Below are 23981 nucleotides of genomic sequence, written 5' to 3' on the forward strand. Positions count from 1 at the left end.
ATATGACGTTCTAGACTGAGTGGTCATTTTTTTGTCTTCTGAAACGTTTCCGTAATTTATCGTTTCGCATTCGGCTTTTTGAGTGTGTGGTGGACATAGTCCCCGCCCAACTTTCTGCCTGCGTTGTTTGGGGACACTATGAAGATGGCGGCAGCCTCGCTGTATTGTGTCTGCCAGCAGTCGTATGATGTTAGCCGGTTTATGATTGAATGCGACATTTGTAAGGACTGGTTTCATGGCAGGTAAGGAGCCGACATATTCCTTAATGACATGTACGAAAATGACATAAGTGCGTTAAGTTGTATTGCGATGTCAGTCTGTGTTCAATCAAGACAGCGCAGCGCGAGCACCCAGTGTGAGCGAACGGATCTCGGCGGAGGTCCAACTCGGTTACTCTTACCCATAACCCCAGCCAGTTTCTTGTATGCCTACAAACGACGATTCGGTAGTTGACATCAGAGTAATGAGATTGCTAGCAATTTCATAGTCTTTGGTTAAGAGTTGGACAGTTGGTTTGTCAGCCAATTGTACTTTATTAGCTGTAGATGAAGCTTTGTCAGAAACTTTCAATCAAGCATAACTACTGTTAGTTGCTCCGTTGTGTCAGTAACTAGTGCTTGTCGAGTTGGCAGCCACCCTGAACCTTCACCAGCTGTAGTTATGGCGCGACGATGTCAGATTATCCTGATTAACCTTTTTCAGAGAAGGTTGACTTTCGGTGGTTTGGGAGGAGGCAATAAACAATTGGCGAAATAATGAGTTTTGCTGTCTACTCTTTGCCAGTAGAGGAAGTAGCCTGAATTATAGTGATTATTTTGCTGTTGGACATTATTTTGCTGTTCGTCTCATCAGTGAGAAATTGACCAAAAAGGAGTGTAATGTTAAAGTCGAGGACGGAAATTTAAATGACCCAAATGAACAAATACGTGCACATGGTGAGAGCCATCTAGGGTTAGAAAGAAGAAACACATTTTAAAGGGAAATGCACATGTTTGACGTCCCTCAAAATCACTTTTTTTCCTTCTAAATAGGAAAGTTGACATGCTCAAACTCATAGTTCCCAATGGGGCAAGGATAAGACATTGCAATAAATTATTTCAGCCAAACTGCTTGGTTCACGCCAATATGAGGCCTCTCATGCATATCAGAGGTGGTCCACAGTACACCCATATCACTGTGCATTCTGTGATGTTTAGCTTTACAGAAAACAACATAACATTTTGGGCTTATGCAACTATGAAGTGTGGTGCCAGAAACTGAGCAAGGAATTCAAGGTGTCTGTCTGCTCCCTAAAAGGGATCAAGGCATGAATGCTGCACTACAACTAGTGTGTGTGTGTGTGTGTGTGTGTGTGTACGAACATGTGTTTACTGAAGGCTCTCTCAACAAAGGGATCGTAGTCAGGGGCTTGTCTGTTACGCCCTCTATTCCTCTGTGCCCCCAGGTCCGGATGGCTCCCCAGCATGGTAGATTATGTGGGCCCAGCCGCATCCCTTTTTGGTGGGGTTACCTTGCCTGAGCCTGTGTGTTGTCTCTATTGTTGGGAGCCCTCTTTTCCTCTGTAGTGTTGCCTGTCCCAATAGGATTATTCTGTCTAGCCGGTAGGCTGTGTTATTATCAGGCACTGAGCACACGCCAGTTGGGGAGCTGCAGGGGGGTGAGTGCTCAGAGGTGTGTTTTTGATATTCATGCCAGACATTAATCTTAAACTCTTACTGATTGATTGTACCATGCTGTACCCATTCCTGGATCTTTCTTCAGAGTTTCTCTCTCCTGGAGAATGTTGCTTTCCTACTTCCTTCAGTCAGTGCCATCGAAGATACAAGTATTTAGATGGCTTCCTAGAATTCTGACTCTCAAACGTGTGTGTGTGTGTGTGTGTGTGTGTGACTGACTGACTGACAAAGACTGATAGCACCGCCATTGGCCTTAGGCAAGTTCAGTGTTCCATTTATCAATGTCCCTCCAGGATGAAAACACCAGGGAGAGATGGATGGCCCATGTGATTAAATCCTTAAGTGTTTTAGTATGATTGGTCTGGTGGTTTACTCTATGTAGGCCACTACTATGTCGTTACGATAGCTCTGGGATGAGTGATATTATTTTAATGGTGTGTGTGTCTGTCCACATGTGCGAGAGGCTGACGTATCATGTAGATGTATTGCTTTACCTCTAATCATCCAGTGTTGCGCAGCCTTTCAATTCCAGTAATTGGTTTTGTGAGTCCATGTTTTATAGTAGCTATTGGAATGGTTTGTCTGTGTTAATCAAATTATATTAATCAAGACCATATCAATGGTTACTAAATAGGGAATGTAAATCAATCTGAATTAGGCTTATTGTCCATTACATTTTATGAATGAAGCACTGGGCGTAGATTGTCACTGGCTGTAGTCAATTTCGGTATGGGCTTGGATAATACACATTTTAAAAGACTTGATGGCCTTCATTCAGTGACAGTCTCATGAGAACTGTATTTTTTTCCCTTCTCACTAAATGCATTGTAGCCCACTTGGTGTCTGCCTTGGGTTGTTTATGAAAATAGGACATTGAAGAACCCTTGTTGAAGCATAACTTGTAAATGATGGGACACACCATCTATGAAATACTTTATACATGTGGTTCCGGAGTTTATCCTGCTCAGGTCACAGGGTGAGGAATAACGCCTGCCATCAATCACATTTAGGCTGTAGTTGGGTCCAGGATTTCTGACCAATGGGCACTGACTTATAAAACCTCAGGGCCCAATAGGCTAATCATACAAGGGGTTTGTTGTGTGTAGCCTATGTTCTCGACTTGCATCCTGTCACAGGACGTTGGCCCTGAGAGGCAGGCAGGACAGTGGCCTTGTCAGCATAGGTGTCCAGAGGCCAGAGGTGGCTGCTTCCTTTGACGTGGGGGCGACACTTCCTACAATAATTATTCTTCATGGCCCTTAAGGCCCTTGCTGAGAAAGGCTGCAGCCTGGCATGGTTCAAACAAAGAGCGACACAAACCGGGGATGAGGGGGAAGACTCACTTTATTTTTCCTGTCCTTCTCTTCGCTACGTTTCCTGCCTCCCGGCTGTGTGTTTAGTGAAGTCTTTTGTGAGAGGTTGTTCTCCCAGACTCCTGTCCCGCGGCAAGTTTTTGTTTCTGAATAACGTTAATAAATCAATATGTAACCTAAAGGAGGATGCTAATCGTCCGGTAAAGTTGGTGACTGATGAACTCTGAGTTCATCGCCAGGTGCCCATCTTGACTCCCAGCTCAAATTCAAATAAAATCCATCAAAATGTATTTGTCACATGGGTTGAATACAAGGTGTAGACTTTACCGTGAAATGCAGTTAAAAACCTCATAAGGATTGGACTCCTCATCTCAATTTCCGCCTAAAATGACACACCCAACTCTAACTGCCTGTAGCTCAGCACCTTATCCAAGGATATGCATATTCTTGATACTATTTGAAAGGAAACACTTTGAAGTTTGGACATTTGAAATTAATGTAGGAGAATAACACATTAGATCTGGTAAAATATTTTTTTAAACATGCGTTTCTTATTTTTGTTGCATCACCTTTTGAAATGCAAAAGAAAGGCCAAACATTGAGATAGGAAGCTGGTGATAATTTAGATGTTGTCCACAACATGGAAACAGTGTGTGTGTGCAAAGTTTCAGACTGCTACATTCAACGATGAGAGAGATACAAAATATTATGTATGACGTCTCCCGTGTGTCGCTTACGAGTTTGCCCAGATGTGGCCGACTTAGTCAATTGATACATTTTCACGTACGTAACTATAGAGAACATACATTTTTTTTTATTACCATAGCTTTTGTGTAAGTTTACACACTCCCATAAAAGGTACTAACCTTCACACCTCTAGATGACCGGGTGGGTGTGGAGCCAGAGATGGCAGAGGGGTCAGACTGGAGGAACCAGTTCGTTCCTATGTTTGAATGAGTGGGGGATGGATGACTTGAATGTTGTCTCTTTGGAGTTTGCTCCAAAGGTCATCTGACTCTACCACTTTTGAGGATTTAAAAAAATTCAGAACTCAAGTTTACTATTACTTACATTATTGAACCTTTATTTTAGCATGGGGTGAGCCCTGTATCAATACATCAAATACACATACAGTACCAGTCAAAAGCTTGGACACAGCTACTCATTCAAGGCTTTTTATTTATGTTTACTATTTTCTACATTGTAGAATAATAGTGAAGACATCAACACTATGAAATAACATATTTGGAATCATGTAGTAACCTTTACCCCCCCCCCCCCCCCCCCATTAAAAAAAAATATATATATATATATACACACACACACACACACACACACACGTGTCACCTTTTATTTAACCAGGTAGGCTAGTTGAGAACAAGTTCTCATTTGCAACTGCGACCTGGCCAAGATAAAGCAAAGCAGTTCGACACATACAACAACAGAGTTACACATGGAATAAACAAACATACAATCAATAATACAGTTGAAAAATCTATATACAGCATGTGCAAATGAGGTAGGATAAGAGGGGTAAGGCAATAAATAGGCCATGGTGGCTTTTCAGCGAAAGCACTACAAGCGATTATGTTAGGTCTCCACCAAACCACAATAAGCACAGCTATTTTCCAGCGAAATATAGCATTCACAAAAAGCAGAAAGAGATAAAATTAATCACTAACCTTGAATTATCTTCATCAGATGACACTCATAGGACATCATGTTACACAATGTTACACATGTTTTGTTTGATAAAGTTCATATTTATATAAAGTTTACATTGGCGTATTAGATTCACTAGTTCCAAAAAACATCAAGTGATTTTGCACAGCCACATTGTTTCAACAGAAATACTCATCATAAATGTACATGATAATACAAGTTATACACATGGAATTATAGATATACCTCTCCTTAATGCAACCGCTGTGTCAGATTTCAAAGTTTACGGAAAAAGCAACACATGCAAAAGTGAGACGGTGCTCAGAACAGAAGCCAAATTAGCCGCCATGTTGGAGTTAACAGAAACCAGAAAATACATGATAAATGTTTCTAACCTTTGATGCACTTCATCAGAACGCAGTCCTAGGAATCCCAGGTCCACAATAAATGCTTGATTTGTTCGAAAATTAGCTACTTTGGTTAGCGCGTTTGGTAAACAATTCCAAAGTCACAAAGCTCGTCCACTATAACGGCAGGGTAGCCTAGTGGGGCGGCAGGGTAGCCTAGTGGGGCGGCAGGGTAGCTAGTGGTTAGAGTGTTGGGCTAGTAACCGGAAGGTTGCAAGTTCAAACCCCTGAGCTGACAAGGTACAAATCTGTCGTTCTGCCCCTGAACAGGCAGTTAACCCACTGTTCCTAGGCCGTCATTGAAAATAAGAATTTGTTCTTAACTGACTTGCCTAGTTAAATAAAGGTAAAATAAAAAATAAATAACGTGATGAAATGTCTAAAAGTTCCATAACAGTCAAATGATGTACTGAATCCATCTTTAGAATGTTGTTTACACATATCTTGAATAACGTTCCAACCGGAGAATTAGAATAACTTCAGATGACCGGTGGAACGCAGGTCTGTGAACGCGCATGGTGAAAGAATGGTCAACTTGTGGCACTGGTGACTATTTCCTGTCTCATTCCACTCCCCTTCACATTAGTCATCAGACAAAGTTTTATATTGACTGCTGACATCTAGTGGAAGGCGTAGTTTTAGAAACATCAGAGTGTTTCCTATCCAATGCTAATAATAATATTAATATATTAGCGACTGAGGAGCTGGCCATTTACAATGGGCACCTTTTCATCCAAGCTACTCAAAACTGTCCCTGCAGCCATAAAAAATTAAGATACGGAACACTTCAAGAACTTTGATCGTTTCTTCAAGTGCAGTCGCAAAAGCCATCAAGTGCTACGATGAAACTGGCTCTCATGAGTACCGCCACAGGAAAGGAAGACCCAGAGTTACCTCTGCTGCAGAGGATAAATACATTAGATTTACCAGCCTCAGAAATTGCAACCCAAATAAATGTTTCACAGAGCTCAAGTAACAGACATCTCAAAATTAACTATTCAGAGGAGACTGCGTGAATCAGACCTTCATGGTCAAATTGCTCCAAAGAAGCCACTACTAAAGGACACCAATAAGAAAAAGAGACTTGCTTGGGACAAGAAACACGAGCAATGGACATTAGACCGGAGTAAATATGTCCTTTGGTTTGAGTCCAAATTTGAGATTTTTGGTTCCAACAGTGTCTTTGAAGAGATGCAGAGTAGGCGAACGGATGATCTCTGCATGTGTGGTTCCCACCGTGAAGCATGGAGGAGGAGCGATGGTGTGGGGGTGCTTTGCTGGTGACACTATCAGTGAATTATTTTGAATTCAAGGCACACTTAATTAACTTAGAAGTACCCAAAATATTACTAGAAAATATTCATATTCATGAAATCACAAGTGAAATATAGTGAAACACAGCTTAGCCTTTTGTTAATCACCCTGTCATCTCAGATTTAGAAATTATGCTTTACAGCCAAAGCAAGACAAGCGTTTGTAAGTTTATCTATAGCCTAGCATAGCATTATGTCCAGCTAGCAACAGGAAGCTTGGTCACAAATCAGAAAAGCAATCAAATTAACCGTTTACCTTTGATGATCTTCGGATGTTTTCACTGCCGAGACTCCCAGTTAGACAGAAATGTTCCTTTTGTTTCATAAAGATTATTTTTATACCCAAAATACCTCCTTTTGTTGGTCACGTTATGTTGAGAAATCCACCGGAAATTGTGGTCACGACAAGGCCGGAAAAAAATCTAAATTATGTCCATAATATGGACAGAAACATGGCAAACGTTTTTTATAATCAATCCTCAAGGTGTTTTTCAAATATCTATTCGATAATATATCAACCACTGCACTGAGGCTAGGAAACACTGTCACTACCGATAAATCCACAATAATTGAGAATTGCGAGAAGCATTTTTCTATGGCTGGCCTTGCTTTCCACCTGGCTACCCCTACCCTGGTCAACAAGCCCTTCGCTCCCCACAGCAACTCGCCCAAACCTCCCCCACTTCTCCTTCACCCAAATCTAGATAGCTGATGTTCTGAAAGATCTACAAATCAGTTTGGCTAGACAACCTGGACCATCTCGTTCTAAAATTATCTGCCGAAATTGTTGCAACCCCTATTACTAGCCTCGCTTGGTTCACCAACTACTTCTCCGGTAGAGTTCAGTGTGTCAAATCGGAGGGCCTGTTGTCCTTGACCTCTGGCAGTCTCTATGGGGGTGCCACAGGGTTCAATTCTCGGGCCGACGCTCTCCTCTGTATACATCAATGATGTCGCTCTCGCTGCTGGTGATTCTTTGATCCACCTCTAAAAATCAGAAAAGCAATCAAAAAAATAGTTTACCTTTGATCTTCGGATGTTTTCACTCACGAGACTCCCAGTTACACAACAAATGTTCCCTTTGTTACATAAAGATGATTTTTATACCCAAAATAACGCGACAAACAAACGTCGGTATGTTCAGAAATCCACAGGAAAGAGCGGTCACGACAACGCAGACGTATATTCCAAGTAATATCCATAATGTCCACAGAAACATGTCAAATATATATTCAATAATATATCAACTGAGTTTGTAGCTTTTTCAATAACAGCGGGAGAATCAATGGCCGCTTTACTCAGTTGCACAAAACTCACTCTGAGAGCCCCCACCTATCCACTTACGCAATGTGATCTTTCACGCTCTTTTTTGAAAATAAAAGCCTGAAACTATGTCTAAAGACTGACACCTTAGGGAAGCCATAGAAAAAGGAATCTGGTTGATATCCCTTTAAATGGAAGATAGGCATGCATAGGAACACAGAGGTTTCAAAATAAGAGGCACTTCCTGATTGGATTTTCCTCAGGCTTTCGCCTGCAATATCAGTTCTGTTATACTCGCAGACAATATTTTTACAGTTTTGGAAACTTTAGAGTTTTCTATCCTAATCTGACAATTATATGCATATTCTAGTTTCTGGGGACGAGAAATAGGCAGTTTCAAATGGGTAAGTTTTTTTTAGACAAACTAAAATCCTGCCCCCTACACGCAAAAGGTTAAATGCTCTACAACAAAGCTTTCTTAGTGTCCAACAATCTTTCTCTACCCTTAACCTTGTTCTGAACACCTCCAAAACAAAGGTCATGTGGTTTGGTAAGAAGAATGCCCCTCTTCCCACAGGTGTTATAACTACCTTTGAGGGTTTAGAGCTTGCGGTAGTCACCTCGTACAAGTACTTGGGAGTATGGCTAGGCGGTACACTGTCCTTCTCTCAGCACCTACTCTAACTTCGGTGACGCATACAAGGCCCTCCCTTCGGCAAATCCGACCATGACTCCATCTTGCTCCTACCGTCCAATAGACAGAAACTCAAACAGGATGTACCAGTGAAGAGAACCGTTCAACGCTGGTCTGACCAATCGGAATCCTCGCTTCAAGATTGTCTTGATCACGCAGACTGGGAAATGTTCCAGGCAGCCTTGGATAACAACATTGATCGATATGCTGACTCTGTGAGTGAATTCATAAGGGAAGTGCATTGGAAATGTTGTACCCACTGTGACTAAAACCAACCCTAAACAAAAATCGTGGATGGATGGCGGAATTTGCGCAAAACTGAAAGCGCGAACCACCGCATTTAACCATGGAAAGAGGACTGGGAATATGGCCAAACATAAACCAGTGTAGTTATTCCCTCCGCAAGGCAGTCAAATGTCGGTATAGGGACAGAGTGGAGTCGCAATTCAACGGCTCTGTCACGAGATGTACACTACCGTTCAAAAGTTTAGCCTTTTTGGCCTTTGTTTTAAATTAGCCTTTTAAAATTATAAACTTGGATTAGCTAACCAAACGTGCCATTGGAACACAGGAGTGATGGTTGCTGATAATGGGCCTCTGTAAGCACAACTGGAAACCTGTCGTGCTGATTTAAAGAAGCAATAAAAGTGGCTTTCTTTAGACTAGTTGAGTATTTCGAGCATCAGCTTTTGTAAATTAGATTACAGGCTCAAAATGTCCAGAAACAAATAACTTTCTTCTGAAACTCGTCAGTCTATTCTTGTTCTGAGAAATGAAGGCTAGGCCTCCCGAGTGACGCAGTGGTCAAGGCAATGCATTGCAGTGCTAGCTGTGCCACTAGAGATTCTGGGTTCGAGTCCAGGCTCTGTCGCAGCCGGCCGCGACCAGGAGGCCCATGAGGCGGCGCACAATTGGCCCAGCGTCGTCCGGGTTAAGTGAGGGTTTGGCCGGCAGGGATATCCTTGTCTCATCGCGCACTAGCGACTCCTGTGGCAGGCTGGGCGCAGTGCACGCTGACAGGTGTATGGGGTTTCCTCCGACACACTAGTGCGGCTGGCTTCCGGGTTGGATGGGCATTGTCAAGAAGCAGTGTGGTTGGGTTGTGTTTCGGGAGGACGCATGGCTCTCGACCTTCACCTCTCCCGAGTCCGTACGGGAGTTGCAGCGATGAGACGGACTCGGGAGAGGCGAAGGTCGAGAGCCATGCGTCCCCCGAAACACAACCCAAGCAGTTGGATACCATGAAATTGGGGAGAAAAAATTGTTGAAAATACACAAAAAAATAAATGAAGGCTATTCCATGCGAGAAATTGCCAAGAAACTGAAGATCTCGTACGGCGCTGTGTACTCCCTTCACAGAACAGCCCAAACCGACTTTAATCAGAATAGAAAGAGTGGGAGGCCCCGGTGCACAACTGAGCAAGAGCAGGTACATTAGTGTCTAGTTTGAGAAACAGACGCCTCACAAGTCCTCAACTGGCTGCTTCATTAAATAGTACCCTCAAACACCAGTGAAGAGGCAACTCCGGGATGCTGGTCTTCTAGGCAGAGTTGCAAAGAAAAAGCCGTATCCAACTGGCCAGTAAAAGATTAAGATGGGCAAAAGAACAGACACTGGACAGAGGAACGCTGCCTAGAAGGCCAGCATCCCGGAGTTGCCTCTTCATTGTTGACATTGAGACTGGTGTTTTGCAGGTACTATTTAATGAAGTTGAGGACTTGAGTTGTCTGTTTCTCAAACTAATCAGCACAACAGTTTTCAGCTGTGCTAACATAATTGCAAAAGTGTTTTATAATGATCAATTAGCCTTTTAAAATGATAACTTGGATTAGCTAACACAACGTACCATTGGAACACAGGAGTGATGGTTGCTGATAATGGGCCTCTGTACGCCTATGTAGATATTCCATAAAAAATATGCTGTTTCCAGCTACAATAGTTATTTACAACATTTAACAATATCTACACTGTATTTCTGATCAATTCAATGTTGTTTTCAAGGAACAAATAAAATTAGCTTTTCTTTCAAAAACAAGGACATTTCTAAGTGACCCCAAACTTTTGAAAGGTAGTGTATGTGGCAGGGTCTACAGGCAATTACGGACTACAAAAAGAAAACATCCCACGTCACAGAAACTGACGTATTGCTTCTACACAAACTAAACACTTTCTTTGCCCTCTGAGGATAATACAGTGCTACCAACGCGGCCCACTAACAAGGACCGTGGGCTCTCCTTCTCCATGGCCAACGTGAGTGAGACATTTAAACGTGCAAGGCTGCTGGCCCAGACGGCATCCCTAGCCGCATCCTCAGAGCATGTGCAGACCAGCTGGCTGGTGTGTTTACGGGCATATTCAATCGGTCCCTATCCCAGTCTGCTGTCCCCACATGCTTCAAGATGGCCACCATTGTTCCTGTACCCAAGAAGGCAAAGGTAACTGAACTAAATGACTATCGCCCCATAGCATTCACTTCTGTCATCGTGACGTGCACCGAGAGACTAGTCAAGGATAATATCACCTCCACCTTACCTGCCACCCTAGACCCACTTCAGTTTGCATGCCGCCTCAACAGGTCCACAGACGATGCAATTGCCATCACACTGCCCTATCCTATCTGTACAAAAGGAATACCTATGTAAGAATGCTGTTCATTGACTACAGCTCAGCATTCAACACCATAGGATCATCCAAGCTCATCATTAAGCTGGAGGTCCTGGGTCTCCAGCTTAACAGAAAGTCCAGGACCCTGCGCTGTGCAATTGGGTCCTGGACTTTGACGGGCTGTCCCCAGGTGGTGAAGCTAGGAAACAACATCTTCACTGACCCTCAACACTGGGGCCCAACAAGGGTGCGTGCTCAGCTCTCTCCTGTACTCCCTGTTCACCCATGACTCCGTGGCCATGCACGCCTCCAACTCAATCATCAAGTTTGCAGACGACACAGACTAGAGTGGCGCTGTGCTCTAAGGCACTGCATTTCAGTGTTTGCTGTGCCACTAGAGATTCTGGGTTCGAGTCCGGGCTCTGTCACAGCCGGCTGTGACCTGGAGACCCATGGGGGGGCGCACAATTGGCCCAGCGTCGTGAGGGTTTGGCTGTGGCGAGCTGGGCTCGGTGCACGCTGACACCGTCGCCAGGTGCACAGTGTTTCCTCCAACACATCAGTGTGGCTGGCTTCCGTGGGCATTGTGTCAAGAAGCAGTGCAGCTTGGTTGTGTTGTATTTCGGAGGATTCGCGGCTCTCGACCTTCGCCTCTCCCGAGTCCGTATGGGAGTTGCCACGATGAGACAAGACTGTAACTACCAACTGGATGCCACGAAATTGGGAAGAAACAGGGTTTTAAAAATGTTGCTTGATTACCAACAACGACGAGACAGCCTACAGAGGAGGTGAGGGCACAGTGTGGTGTCAGGAAAACAACCTCTCACTTAACGTCTACAAAACAAAAGAGATGATCGTGGACTTCAGGAAACAGCAGGGGAGCACCCCCTATCCACATCAAAGGGACAGTAGTGGAGAAGGTTTTTAAAGTTCCTCGTCATACACATCCCAGACGATCTGAAATGGTCCAACCACACAGACAGCGTGGTGAAGGCGCAACAGCACCTCTTCGACCTCAGGAGGCTGAAGGAAAAACCCTGACAAGGTTTTACAGATGCACAATTAAGAGCATCCTGTTGAGCTGTATCACCGCCTGGTACAGCAACTGCACCGCCCTCAACCACAAGGCTCTCCAGAGGGTGGTGCTGTCTGCGCAACACATCACCGGGGGCAAACCTGCCCTCCTGGACACCTACAGCACCCGATGTCACAGGAAGTCCAAAAAGATCAAGGACAACAACCACCCGAGCCACTGCCTGTTCACCCCGCTACCATCCAGAAGGCAAAGTCCATACAGGTGTATCAAAGCTGGGACAGAAGCTGTTTTTCAGTCTCTCGATCTCAAGGCCATCAGACTGCTAAACAGCAATCACTAACTCGGAGAGGCTGCTTCCTTCAGACTGACTAGTCACTTTAAACAATTACACTTGAGTAATGTAAGATATGTAAACATTATTCATCTCAGATGTGTATATACTGTATCTTATACCATCTATTGCATCTTGCCTATGCCTCCTGGCCATCGCTCATCCATATATTTATACAGTTGAAGTCTGAGGTTTACATACACTTAGGTTGGAGTCATTAAAACTTGTTTTTCAACCAGTCCACACATTTCTTGTTAACAAACTATAGTTTTGGCAAGTCGGTTAGGACATCTACTTTGCATGACACAAGTCATTTTTCCATCAATTGTTTACAGACACAGTGAAATAATCTATCACAATTCCAATGGGTCAGAAGTTTACATACACTAAGTTGACTGTGCCTTTAAACATATTGGAAAATTCCAGAAAATGTCATGGCTTTAGAAGCTTCTGATATGCTAATTGACATAATTTGAGTCAATTGGAGGCGTACCTTCAAACTCAGTGCCTCTTTGCTTGACATCATGGGAAATTCAAAAGAAATCAGCCAAGACTTCAGAAATATTTTTGTAGACCTCCACAAGTCTGGCTCATCCTTGGGAGCAATTTCCAAATGCCTGAAGGTACCATAATAGAGGGACACCTGTATTATTATTATTATTATTATTATTATTATTATTATTATTTATTTTTCTCCTTTTTTTTATTCTTTTTTTTTTTACAACGCATGCATTTGACAAATCAAATTTTATTTAAATTGTTTTTTAAATAATTTAATTTGAACATAATTTTGAACTGTCCACTAGCTTTATCCACCAACATTCAGCTTTCTCTAGAATACCGGTATGGTGCAGCGGAATGGGGCTGCAGCTTCAGTCAGCGTCTATAGGTGTGTGAGCAGAGGTGTTGTACAGTAAGACTCTGAACACTGCCAGTGTGTCTGCTGTCACCATGGAGACATCTTTGTTGGGCCACCATAAGGCTAGGTGATGCACAGGGCAGCCTTCTGCCTCTGACAGATTGCTTTATTTGTTTAGACTCGCTTCTCAATGCGGAAGCCAGGGGGAAATATGCAGTGAAAATGTTTTGACATCAGGCCAGCGGGGGCTGAAGTAGGGTGGCCATTGGTGCTTCATAAGTGAACCCACCCAGGTGTGTGCACATTCACAATGCTAACCTGATGACCCCCACTAACCCTGCTCTCCAAGATTCTTTTGTGCACCATCTGACACAAACCCGTTTCTTTTAGCTGAATTTTGGAACCATTTCCTCATGGTTACTACTAATAAAGACCGACACAATGAACCTCTGGCTGCACATCTGACTAATGAACTACACCACTCAGACAAGACGGCAGGTCTCTTTAGTGTGGAGGCAATGAGGCGACGGATCGTCAATCTGTCAGTGGGCTCTTGTGCAGAAGAAGAGGATTTCACCCTCATTGGCTCCCTATCTATCTCTGGAGTGCTGCTTAGTTATGTACCTTGCTAGTTCTGCTTGAATCCCCCCTCTCTCTTGGCAGGCAGTTTCATGCACCGACCATCACACTCTGGAGGGATTTAGGCATTTTAAGGCATGACTCGTGCAGCCAGGGGTCAACAGTAATGCACTTGTTTCTGTTTTCTCTCTGGCTAAGATTGCTATACATTAGTGTTTCTTGAAATGTAATCTTTATCCTTGGTATTTCATCAGTATTTTTATTTTATTTTAATGGGATCATCCACCAGAACACCCCTGCTTCACATTCAATTCAAAATAATACTAATGCGCAGCCAGGACTGTTTTTGTGTCATCTCTAGTCTTTGTTTTTGCCAAAGATGATCTCTCCCTCCCACAACCACAATCCTGTTTTGTACCTGGTGTGTCTCTCACGATGAAGATGATGAGCAGGCTAGACTCCCAGGAATGATCATATATTGAGGGTTTAATGAACGGGAGAGACTGGGGGTAACAATGGCGCCAGAAAAGAGCAGAGTTCACCACTGGATCCCCATCACATGCTCATTGCTCCCATCATGCTCCATGCTTTGTCTGCCTCTGTAAGCTCCCTCTCACTGAGGTAGTGATCTAGCTGTCTGTTTGGCTTCCTGCCGCTAGAGCATCCCAGCCACAGGAGTGATCTGCATGTCCTCACTGAGAAAGTTGCATAATTTTACTCCATATCCAAAGAGGAGATGAGAACAAAGGCAGAATGGTATAGCCTAGTAACAGAAGCACGTCACTAGCTCTGGTTGGTGGTGAGCCAGACAGGGTGTTGAGTACATTATTGTCTGTGGTTGCGGTTTATTTATTTGCTCCTTGCGGTGGGAAACCATATATCCTATATTGATTTGTTCTGTTGCTCTTCTTGTGAATATAGGTCTACTCTTTCTACTCTGTTGCTTAGCCAAACTGCCTTGTCTTCTCCCCTTTCATAGTACAGTAAAATTGTTAGTGCATTTTCCTCTTATGCCCAGCCTAAAACTTACTCATTGGGAGTAAGATCTCCACTTCCTCCTTTGAACCAGCCTGAATGTCCTACACTAAGTCGGGAATTCCTTTCACTGTGACATACATACCTACTGGTGGCCTGGTGACTCGTGCGTTTCCTGAGAGAGTGGTGGTTTCATCATTAGCCTGCTCCGCAAACAATCTGAGCTGCGAATTGTTAATAGCTCTGTGTCTTTCACAATCAAAGTGTATTTGTCACGTGCGCCGAATACAACAGGTAAACCTTACAGTGAAATGCTTACTTGCAGGCTCTAACCAATGGTGCGGGGGAAAAAGGTGTGTGTGTAGGTAAGTAAAGAAATAAAACGACAGTAAAAAGACATTTGAAAAAAGAGTAGAAAGGCTATATACAGACGCCTGTTAGTCAGGCTTATTGAGGTAGTATGTACATGTAGGTATCGTTAAAGTGACTATGCATATATAATGAGAGAGTAGCAGAAGTGTAAAAAGAGGGGTTGGTGGGTGGTGGGACACAATGCAGATAGCCTGGTTAGCCAATGTGCGGGAGGGAGCACTGGTTGGTCCTCTAACACCTCCTGGTGTTAGAGGTCCTGGATGGCAGGCAGTTTTGCCCCAGTGATGTACTGGGCCGTATGCACTACCCTCTGAAGTGCCTTGCAGTCGGAGGTCGAGCAATTGCCGTACCAGGCAGTGATGCAACCGGTCAGGATGCTCTCGATGTTGCAGCTGTAGAACCTTTTGAGGATCTCAGGACCCATGCCAAATCTTTTTAGTTTCCTGAGGGGGAATAGGCTTTGTCATGCCCTCTTCACGACTGTCTTGGTGTGTTTGGAACAATCTAGTTTGTTGATGTGGACACCAAGGAACTTGAAGCTCTCAACCTGCTCCACTACAGCCCGTCGATGAGAATGGGTATGTGCTCGGTGCTCCTTTTCCTGTAGTCCACAATCGTCTCCTTAGTCTTGGTTACGTTGAGGGATTGGTTGTTATTCTGGCACCACCCGGCCAGGTCTCTGACCACCTCCCTATAGGCTGTCTCGTCGTTGTCGGTGATCAGGCCTACTACTGTTCTGTCGTCAGCAAACTTAATGATGGTATTGGAGTCGTGCCTGGCCATGCAGTCATGGGTGAACAGGGAGTACAGGAAGGGACTGAGCACACACCCCTGGGGAGCTCCGCAATAGAGTGATTGGAAGTAGTGGAATGAAAAATATAGGGCCCACTATTCTGATGCATGACTGCAGTCATTACGTAAGGAGAAGGTGTGTGGGTTGTAGTCGGTTCCGTACAGTCTCTCTATGCATATATGATTGACAGAGTAGCAGTAGCGTAAAAGAGGGGTTGGTGGGTGGTGGGACACAATGCAGGTAGCCCGGTTAGCCAATGTGCGGCAGCACTGTTCGTTTCATGCTTGCTGCATTGCGTAGCGCTGCTCTGGAAGTGATGGAAATTCTCCAGCTGAGTGAGTGGCATAGATCTAGGTCTCACTTTGCTCTGAGGGGGTTGAAGTTGTCTTAACTTCCCCTTGGCAACCGTTTCCATAGCTGAAGCCAGTGGAACCCTCTGGAGATCATTACTCTGCAGGCTTATGAGGCTCTGAGGCAAGCTGGTTTAACACTTAAAACAGCTAATTTATTTTGAATGTTGCCTAAGGTAGCCTAGTAAAAATGACTTGAGGAATATGATGTCCTTATGTGACATTGGATTGGGATGACAGTATATGTATATGAAAGGAAGTGAGCTGAAACCTTCTTTTTTTTTATAGCTTCTTTATGTGATTTGGAGAAAGCCCTGTTAGATTTGGATTCCCTGCATTCCTGAAGCTAACTAAACACAGCTCACAAGTTCAAATAAGACAACTTTGACACTTCCCCTTCGTCCCTATCCCTACTACAGCCTACTACAGATGGCTGTTGATGTGTTTCGTAGTTGGTTGACCACTCGGCTGGATCCCTTTTTGAATGAGAGGGGAAGTATTCATAATTTGCAACAGTTATGTATTTACAATATCAAAGGGACAGCTAATGACAAAGAATAATAGGAGTGTTGAGGGTGATGTTGGATCACTTCCTAACTTTAAACTATACTTAACATAAATATAAATGCAACATGGAAAGTGTTGGTCCCATGTTTCATGAGCTCAAATAAAAGATCCCAGAAATGTTTCATATGCACAAAAGTCTTATTTCTTTAAAATGTTATGCACATATTTGTTTACATCCCTGTTAGTGAGCATTTCTCATTTTCCAAGATAATCCATCCATTTGACAGCTGTGGCATATCAAGAAGCAGATTTAAACAGCATTATGATTACACAGGTGCACCTTGTGCGGGGGACAATTAAAGGCCACTCTAAATGTGCAGTTTTGTCACACAACACAATGCCACAGATGTCTCAAGCTTTGAGGGAGCGTGCAATTGGCATGCTGACTGCAGGAATGTTCACCAGAGCTGTTGGCAGAGAATTTAATGTTAATTTCTCTACCATAAGCCGCCTCAAGGTTTTTTTTTTTTTTTTTTTTGTGGGGTAGTATATCCAACCCGCCTCACAACCGCAGACCACATGTAACCACGCTAGCCCAGGACCTCCACATCTGGCTTCTTCAATTGCGGGATCGTCTGAGACCAGCCGATGAAACTGAGGAGTATTTTTGTCTGTGGGGAGAGACTCCATTCTGATTGGCTGGGCCAGGCTCCCCTGTGGGTGGGCCTATGCCCGCCCATGGATGTGAAATCTGTAGATTAGGATTTTATTTCAATTGACTGATTTCTGATAGACCGCTGTGCCACTCAGGAGCCCTAAGGCACTGCATCTCAGTGCTAGAGGCTTCACTACAGACACCCTGGTTCGATTCTAGGCTGTATCACAACCGGCCGTGATTGGGTGTCCCATAGGGCGGCGCACAATTGGCTGGCGTCGTCCGGGTTTGGCCTGCTGTAGGCCGTCATTGTAAATAAGAATTTGTTCTTAACTGGCTTGCTTGGTTAAATAAATAAAAAATAACTCAGTAAAATCTTAGAAATTGTTGCATGTTGCGTTTTATCTTTGTTCAGTAAATATTTTCTAGAGATGTGGAATTTTGTGTTGAGTATGTGCTTATTTCCTTTAAACTGAGTCTAAAATGTCTCCTTTTTCTCTTCTTGCCCCAGCTGTGTCCAAGTGGAAGAGCACCATGCCGTCGACATTGATGTTTACCACTGTCCCAACTGTGATGTCCAACACGGACCATGCTTGAGTAAGTACCACCCCACTAGAGGTCGACCGATTAATCGGAGGGGCAGATTTCAAGTTTTCATAACAATCGGAAATCTGTATTTTTGGACACCGATTTGGCCTATTTATAAATTTTTTACAACTTATATTTATCCTTTATTTAACTAGGCAAGCCAGTTAAGAACACATTCTTATTTTCAATGACGGCCTTGGAACGGTGGGTTAACTGCCTTGTTCAGGGGCAGAACGACAGATTTTTACCTTGTCAGCTCGGGGATTCAATCTTGCAACCTTACAGTTAACTAGTCCAACGCTCTAACCACCTGCCTCTCATTGCACTCCACGAGGAGCCAGCCTGTTACGCAAATGCAGTAAGAAGCCAAGGTAAGTTGCTAGCTAGTATTAAACTTATCTTGTAAAAAAAACAATCAATCGATCATAATCACTAGTTAACTACACATGGTTGATGATATTACTAGTTTATCTAGCGTGTCCTGCGTTGCATATAATCAATGCGGTGCGCATTCACGAAAAAGGACTGCCATTGCTCCAACATGTACCTAACCATAAACATCAATGCCTTTCTTAAATTCAATACACAAGTATATCTTTTTAAACCTGCATGAAAGATTAGTGGAATCTGTGTGGGTAGCTGGACAGGTAGGATGACTGACAGTGAAGGTGAACAGGTGGTCACGTGTCAGGTGACAGAGGAATGGATGAGACTGAGGCAGGAATTCCTTTAACCATAAAGTGGTATTTACTGTAGTCTGTGCTGCATCACAAAGGAAACAAAAAACATGTATCCAATCAAATTCATCAAAGATCAAATCATATCATTCATTATTAACATAATTTAGGGAATTCAACAGTCCACTTCATTAAGAAGTCAATAGTAATCATCCGTGAGTCATTTAGGCTCGTAACTATTTATCATAAATTATGAAAGAATACAAACAGTGAATGGTTATACAATCTATAATCCCCATTTATCAATGTCAATCAGTTAGCAAACAATGACGTTTCTCATTTCACTCTTTCAATTGTCTTCATGTGTACATATAATTAATTTCAATACATATGAACCATATCGATTGCATAATTGGCCTATGACGATCCGTAGGGCAGTGATCATTGACAATTCACATTACACAATATGTTTGAAGCGTGCACTTCAAGCCGCGCTCTGCGGTAATAACTATAAACAATAACTGATGGCCCATCTTCTGATCGCAACAGATAGTTCAGATGAAAGGTAACAGAGTCGGTGGACTTACGTGGATTCATGGATGCACAGAACTTCTGGATCAGATGGAGTCAAGGAAGAGAAAGCAGCGAGATCAGGCGATGGCAATTTCCTCCTTTTATGGAGTTGAGATCTGTCGGACATTTCCACCTGACCTAATTAAAGCGCCCCTGGCCCAGCTGAGTAAATGGCAATGAATTAAAGGATTATTCCACCAACTCCATGGGCCTTTTCTACATGCATATTTAGTTAATATGCCTGCTAGCATGAATTCATTTTAACTAGGTAAATTGTGTCACTTCTCTTGCAACAGAGTACATGCAGCAGTTTGGGCCGCCTGGCTCGTTGCGAACTGTGTGAAGACTATTTCTTCCTAACAAAGACAGCCAACTTCACCAAACGGGGGATTATTTAACAAAAGCGCATTTGCGAAAAAAGCACAATCGTTGCACGACTGTACCTAACCATAAACACCAATGTCTTTCTTAAAATCAATACACAGAATTATATATTTTTAAACCTGCATATTTAGCTAAAAGAAATCCAGGTTAGCAGGCAATATTAACCAGGTGAAATTGTCACTTCTCTTGCGTTCATTGCACGCAGAGTCAGGGTATATGCAACAGTTTGGGCCGCCTGGCTCGTTGCGAACTAGTTTGCCAGAACGGTTCCGTATTTCACTGAAATAAGAAACGTTTTGTTTTCGAAATTATAGTTTCCGGATTCGACCATACTAATGACCAAACGCTCGTATTTCTGTGTGTTATAATTAAGTCTATGATTTGATATTTGATTGAGCAGTCTGACTGAGCGGTGGTAGGCAGCAGCAGGCTCGTAAGCATTCATTCAAACAGCACTTTCTTGCATTTTGCCAGCAGCTCTTCGCTGTGCTTCAAGCATTGAGCTGTTTATGACTTCAAGCCTATCAGCTCCCGAGATTAGGCTGGTGTAACCTATATGAAATGGCTAGCTAGTTAGCGGGGTGCGTGCTAATAGCATTTCAAACGTCACTCGCTCTGAGACATGGAGTCGTTGTTCGCTTTGCTCTGCAAGGGCCGTGGCTTTTGTGGAGTGATGGGTAACGATGCTTCGAGGGTAGCTGTTGTCGACGTGTTCCTGGTTCGAGCCCAGGTAGGGGCGAGGAGAGGGACGGAAGCTATACTGTTACACTGGCAATACCAAAGTGCCTATAGAACATCCAATAGTCAAAGGTATATGAAATACAAATGGTATAGAGAGAAATAGTCCTATAAATACTATATTAACTACAACCTAAAACCTCTTACCTTGGAATATTGAAGTCTCATGTTAAAAGGAACCACCAGCTTTCATATGTTCTCATGTTCTGAGCAAGGAACTTAAACTTTAGCTTTCTTACATAGCACATATTGCACTTTTACTTTCTTCTCCACTTTCGTTTTTGCATTATTTAAACCAAATTGAACATGTTTTATTTGAGGCTAAATTGATTTTTATTGATGTATTATATTAAGTTAAAATAAGTGTTCATTCAGTATTGTTGTAATTGTCATTATGACAAATACATTAAAAAAATCGGCCAACATAATCGGTATCGCTTTTTTTTGGTCCTCCAATAATCGGTATCGGCATTGAAAAATCATAATCGGTCGACCTCTACACCCCACCACCACGCACTCTGTCCCTCTCTGTATTACTCCAGCACGGTTGATTTTAATTGCTTTTTGGGGAATAGTTGGCTGTCAAGTAGACTACCCTTTTCTCTCTTTATGTTTTAAAGTGGGTCTGACCTCCCAGAGCATACTGATGGGGGCATTATTAAGCTAATTCAATGGCGGGGTAATCATCAAATTGAGATTGAACATGGCCCTCGTTCGTCTGCGGAGGACGTGGGCTTTATGGGCTTGTGAAACGGTTTATGGAGACTATCCATAACTCAAGGCTTTCATGTTCCTCAGACACTTAAGTAGCTAATCTAGCCCTGCTAGGTCTGTGTAGTATCTACTGTGATCGCGGAGTCTCTGAATGTTCAAGAGTTTAACAATTAATTGTTGCTTTATCTTTACAGTGAAAAAGCGTATCAACTGGCACCGGCACGACTACACAGAGCCTGACGATGGCAGCAGGCTGGTGCAGGCGGGGACCTCTGTGTTTGTACGAGAGCTGCAGAACAGGCCCTTTCCCAGGTACTGAAGGAGCCAAGATACCAGCCACCAGCAGGCCTGACACCCCTGTGACCAAGCCACAGATGCACACACAAGTCACCACATAGCAGTAAGTCCCAGGTTCACACCTTGAGTTGAAAACCAGTGTTTTCCTGGTGTGGTCTGGGCATTGCACTGAACCACCATGAACTGGGCTCTTGCCCCTTAGTGACACATTTCAAATACAAACTCAACTCTTACAAAAAATGCAAGAGGCTACGGATCTGTAGTTAACTTCGTGACACACCCAACCCCTTAGCTGGATCATTTTCATCAACACCTGCTGAATTGGTGCGTGCCAAAATTAAATTACTACAAATATTTAATTTTCATGAAATCACAAGTGCAATATAGCAAAACACAGCTTAGCTGTTATGGATGATGCGAATTTTCGCAGCTTTTTGTAAAAAATCGCGCAACATTTCAAAGTCCTGCTACTCATGCCAGGAATATAGTATATGCATATGATAAGTATGTGTGTATAGAAAACACTCTGAAGTCTCTAAAACTGGTTAAATCGGGTCTGTGGCTATAACAGAACGTGTTTAGGAGTAAAAATCCCTGGTAAAACTGTTTACCAAAAACACAAAAAAAATATCCGTCCGCCATTCAATGTATTGTTTAAGGCTACCTAAAATAAATGAGGATCCCCTGTACCGCCTACCGCTTCCACACGATGTCGCCATTGCTGTCAATTTCTGACTCATTTATCCTTGGTTACAACACGAATAGACCCCTCCTTTCTTGAGGCGCACCACAGTATGTTGTGAAACTGAAAAAATGGACAATGATTTCCAGACTTGCTGCTATCGAATACAGATCGCCCCGTGATCAATTTGATACATCATTAACGTTTATTAATACCTAAAGTTGGTTTAGAAAAGTCGTTTGAAGTGATTTGTAAAAGTTTATAGGCGACTTTTGTAATTTTAAAAAGTGACTTGTAAATGGGCTTGTAAATGGGCTTTTTGCAGCATCAGCAAATGACATTTTGGGTATACAATGACGGATTTAATCGGGAAAAAGACCCAATTGTGATGTTTATGGGACATATAGGAGTGCCAACAAAGAAGCTCGTCCAAGGTAATGAATGTTTTATATTTTATTTCTGCGTTTTGGGTAGCGCCGGCTACCGCAAAATCTGTTGTTTACGTGTCGTGCTGGTATTTTGGGGGGGTGCATGCTATCAGATAATAGCTTCTCATGCTTTCGCCGAAAAGCATTTTACAAATCTGACTTGTTGGCTAGATTCACAACGAGTGTAGCTTTAATTCAGTACCTTGCATGTGTATTTTTATGAAAGTTTGAGATTTATCGGGTACTATACTCGAGTACTATAGGTGGCGCTCTGAAATTTCCGCTGAGCTGTCCCTGTGCAGGGACCACCTCCGTAAGAAGTTAATCCACCTGGCGTGTCAGATTTCAATACAGCTTTTTGGCGAAAGCATAACAAGCGTTTATATAAGAACATCTCTCTCAGTAGACAAAATATTACAAACACTAGCAGCCAAGTAGATTGGTCACGAAAGTCAGAAAAGCAATAGATTAAATCGCTTACCTTTGATCTTCGGATGTTTGCACTCACGAGACTCCCAGTTACACAATAAATGTTCCTTTTGTTCCATAAAGATTATTTTTATATCCAAAATACCTCCATTTGTTTGGCGCATTATGAAATGCACAGGCTCGAGCGGTCACGACATCGCAGACGAAAATTCCAAATAGTATCCGTAATGTCCACTGGAACATGTCAAATGTTTTTTATAATCTTTCCTCAGGTTGTTATATATAATCAATAATATATCAACCGGGACTGTCGCTTTTTCAATAGGAGAGGGAGAGACGATGGCTGCCCCACTCTGTTGCGCAAGCAAAACTCTGCGAGCACCCAGCTATCCACTGACGCAATGTTATCTTTCTCGCTCATTTTTCTAAATAAAAGCCTCCTGAAACTATGTCTAAAGACTGTTGACACCTTGAGGACGCCATAGGAAAAGGAATCTGGTTGATATCCCTTTAAATGGAGGCAAGGCATCCAATGGAACAGAGAGCTTTCAGGAAAAACAGCACTTCCTATTTTGATTTTCCTTAGGTTTTCGCCTGCAATATCAGTTATGTTATACTCACAGACAATATTTGGACAGTTTTAGAAACTTTAGAGTGTTTTCTATCCTAATCTGACAATTATACATGCATATTATAGTTTCTGGGCCTGAGAAATAGGCTGTTTCAAATGGGTACGTTTTTTCGCCAAAAACGAAAATCCTGCCCCCTACACTCAAGTTAAACACCCCCGTCCTGCCACCCTGGATCCCTTTTCCCCAGAGCCAAAGATCCAAATCCCATTCTGCCCATGTGTTTCTTTACCTCGACTTTACGCACACATTTTTGTGGTCACTGTCCCTTCACGTTTCTCACTGTCAATCGTGATTGATAATTCTTTACGTTTTTTCCAGTGAAACGTCCATGCAGTATGCATGCAATCATATTCATATGCATTTTAGATTTTCTTGCATCTTAATGTTGTTTGGAATTATGTACAGTGAGAGAATTTAAGGGCTAACAAACTGTAGCATAGCCTACCTGT

General features: G+C 43.0%; 1 protein-coding gene across 4 annotated transcripts in view; it reads left to right on the forward strand.

Moving 5' to 3' along the window:
- The window catches only part of LOC110498407 (lysine-specific demethylase 7B), a 54129-nt gene continuing 30148 nt past the window's right edge, over nucleotides 1-23981 (forward strand). The window contains exons 1-3 of one of the 4 annotated variants that reach the window (XM_021575047.2): nucleotides 1-242; nucleotides 17902-17987; nucleotides 21259-21376. In XM_021575047.2, coding sequence (XP_021430722.2) covers nucleotides 139-242; nucleotides 17902-17987; nucleotides 21259-21376 — 308 coding nt within the window. In that variant the 5' untranslated portion in view covers nucleotides 1-138. The remainder of the gene's footprint in view (nucleotides 243-17901; nucleotides 17988-21258; nucleotides 21377-23981) is intronic. The other 3 variants (XM_021575039.2, XM_021575025.2, XM_021575031.2) reach the window with 3 other exon arrangements.

This window comes from Oncorhynchus mykiss, chromosome 2 (assembly GCF_013265735.2).
Source record: "Oncorhynchus mykiss isolate Arlee chromosome 2, USDA_OmykA_1.1, whole genome shotgun sequence".
NCBI classification, from domain to species: domain Eukaryota; kingdom Metazoa; phylum Chordata; class Actinopteri; order Salmoniformes; family Salmonidae; genus Oncorhynchus; species Oncorhynchus mykiss.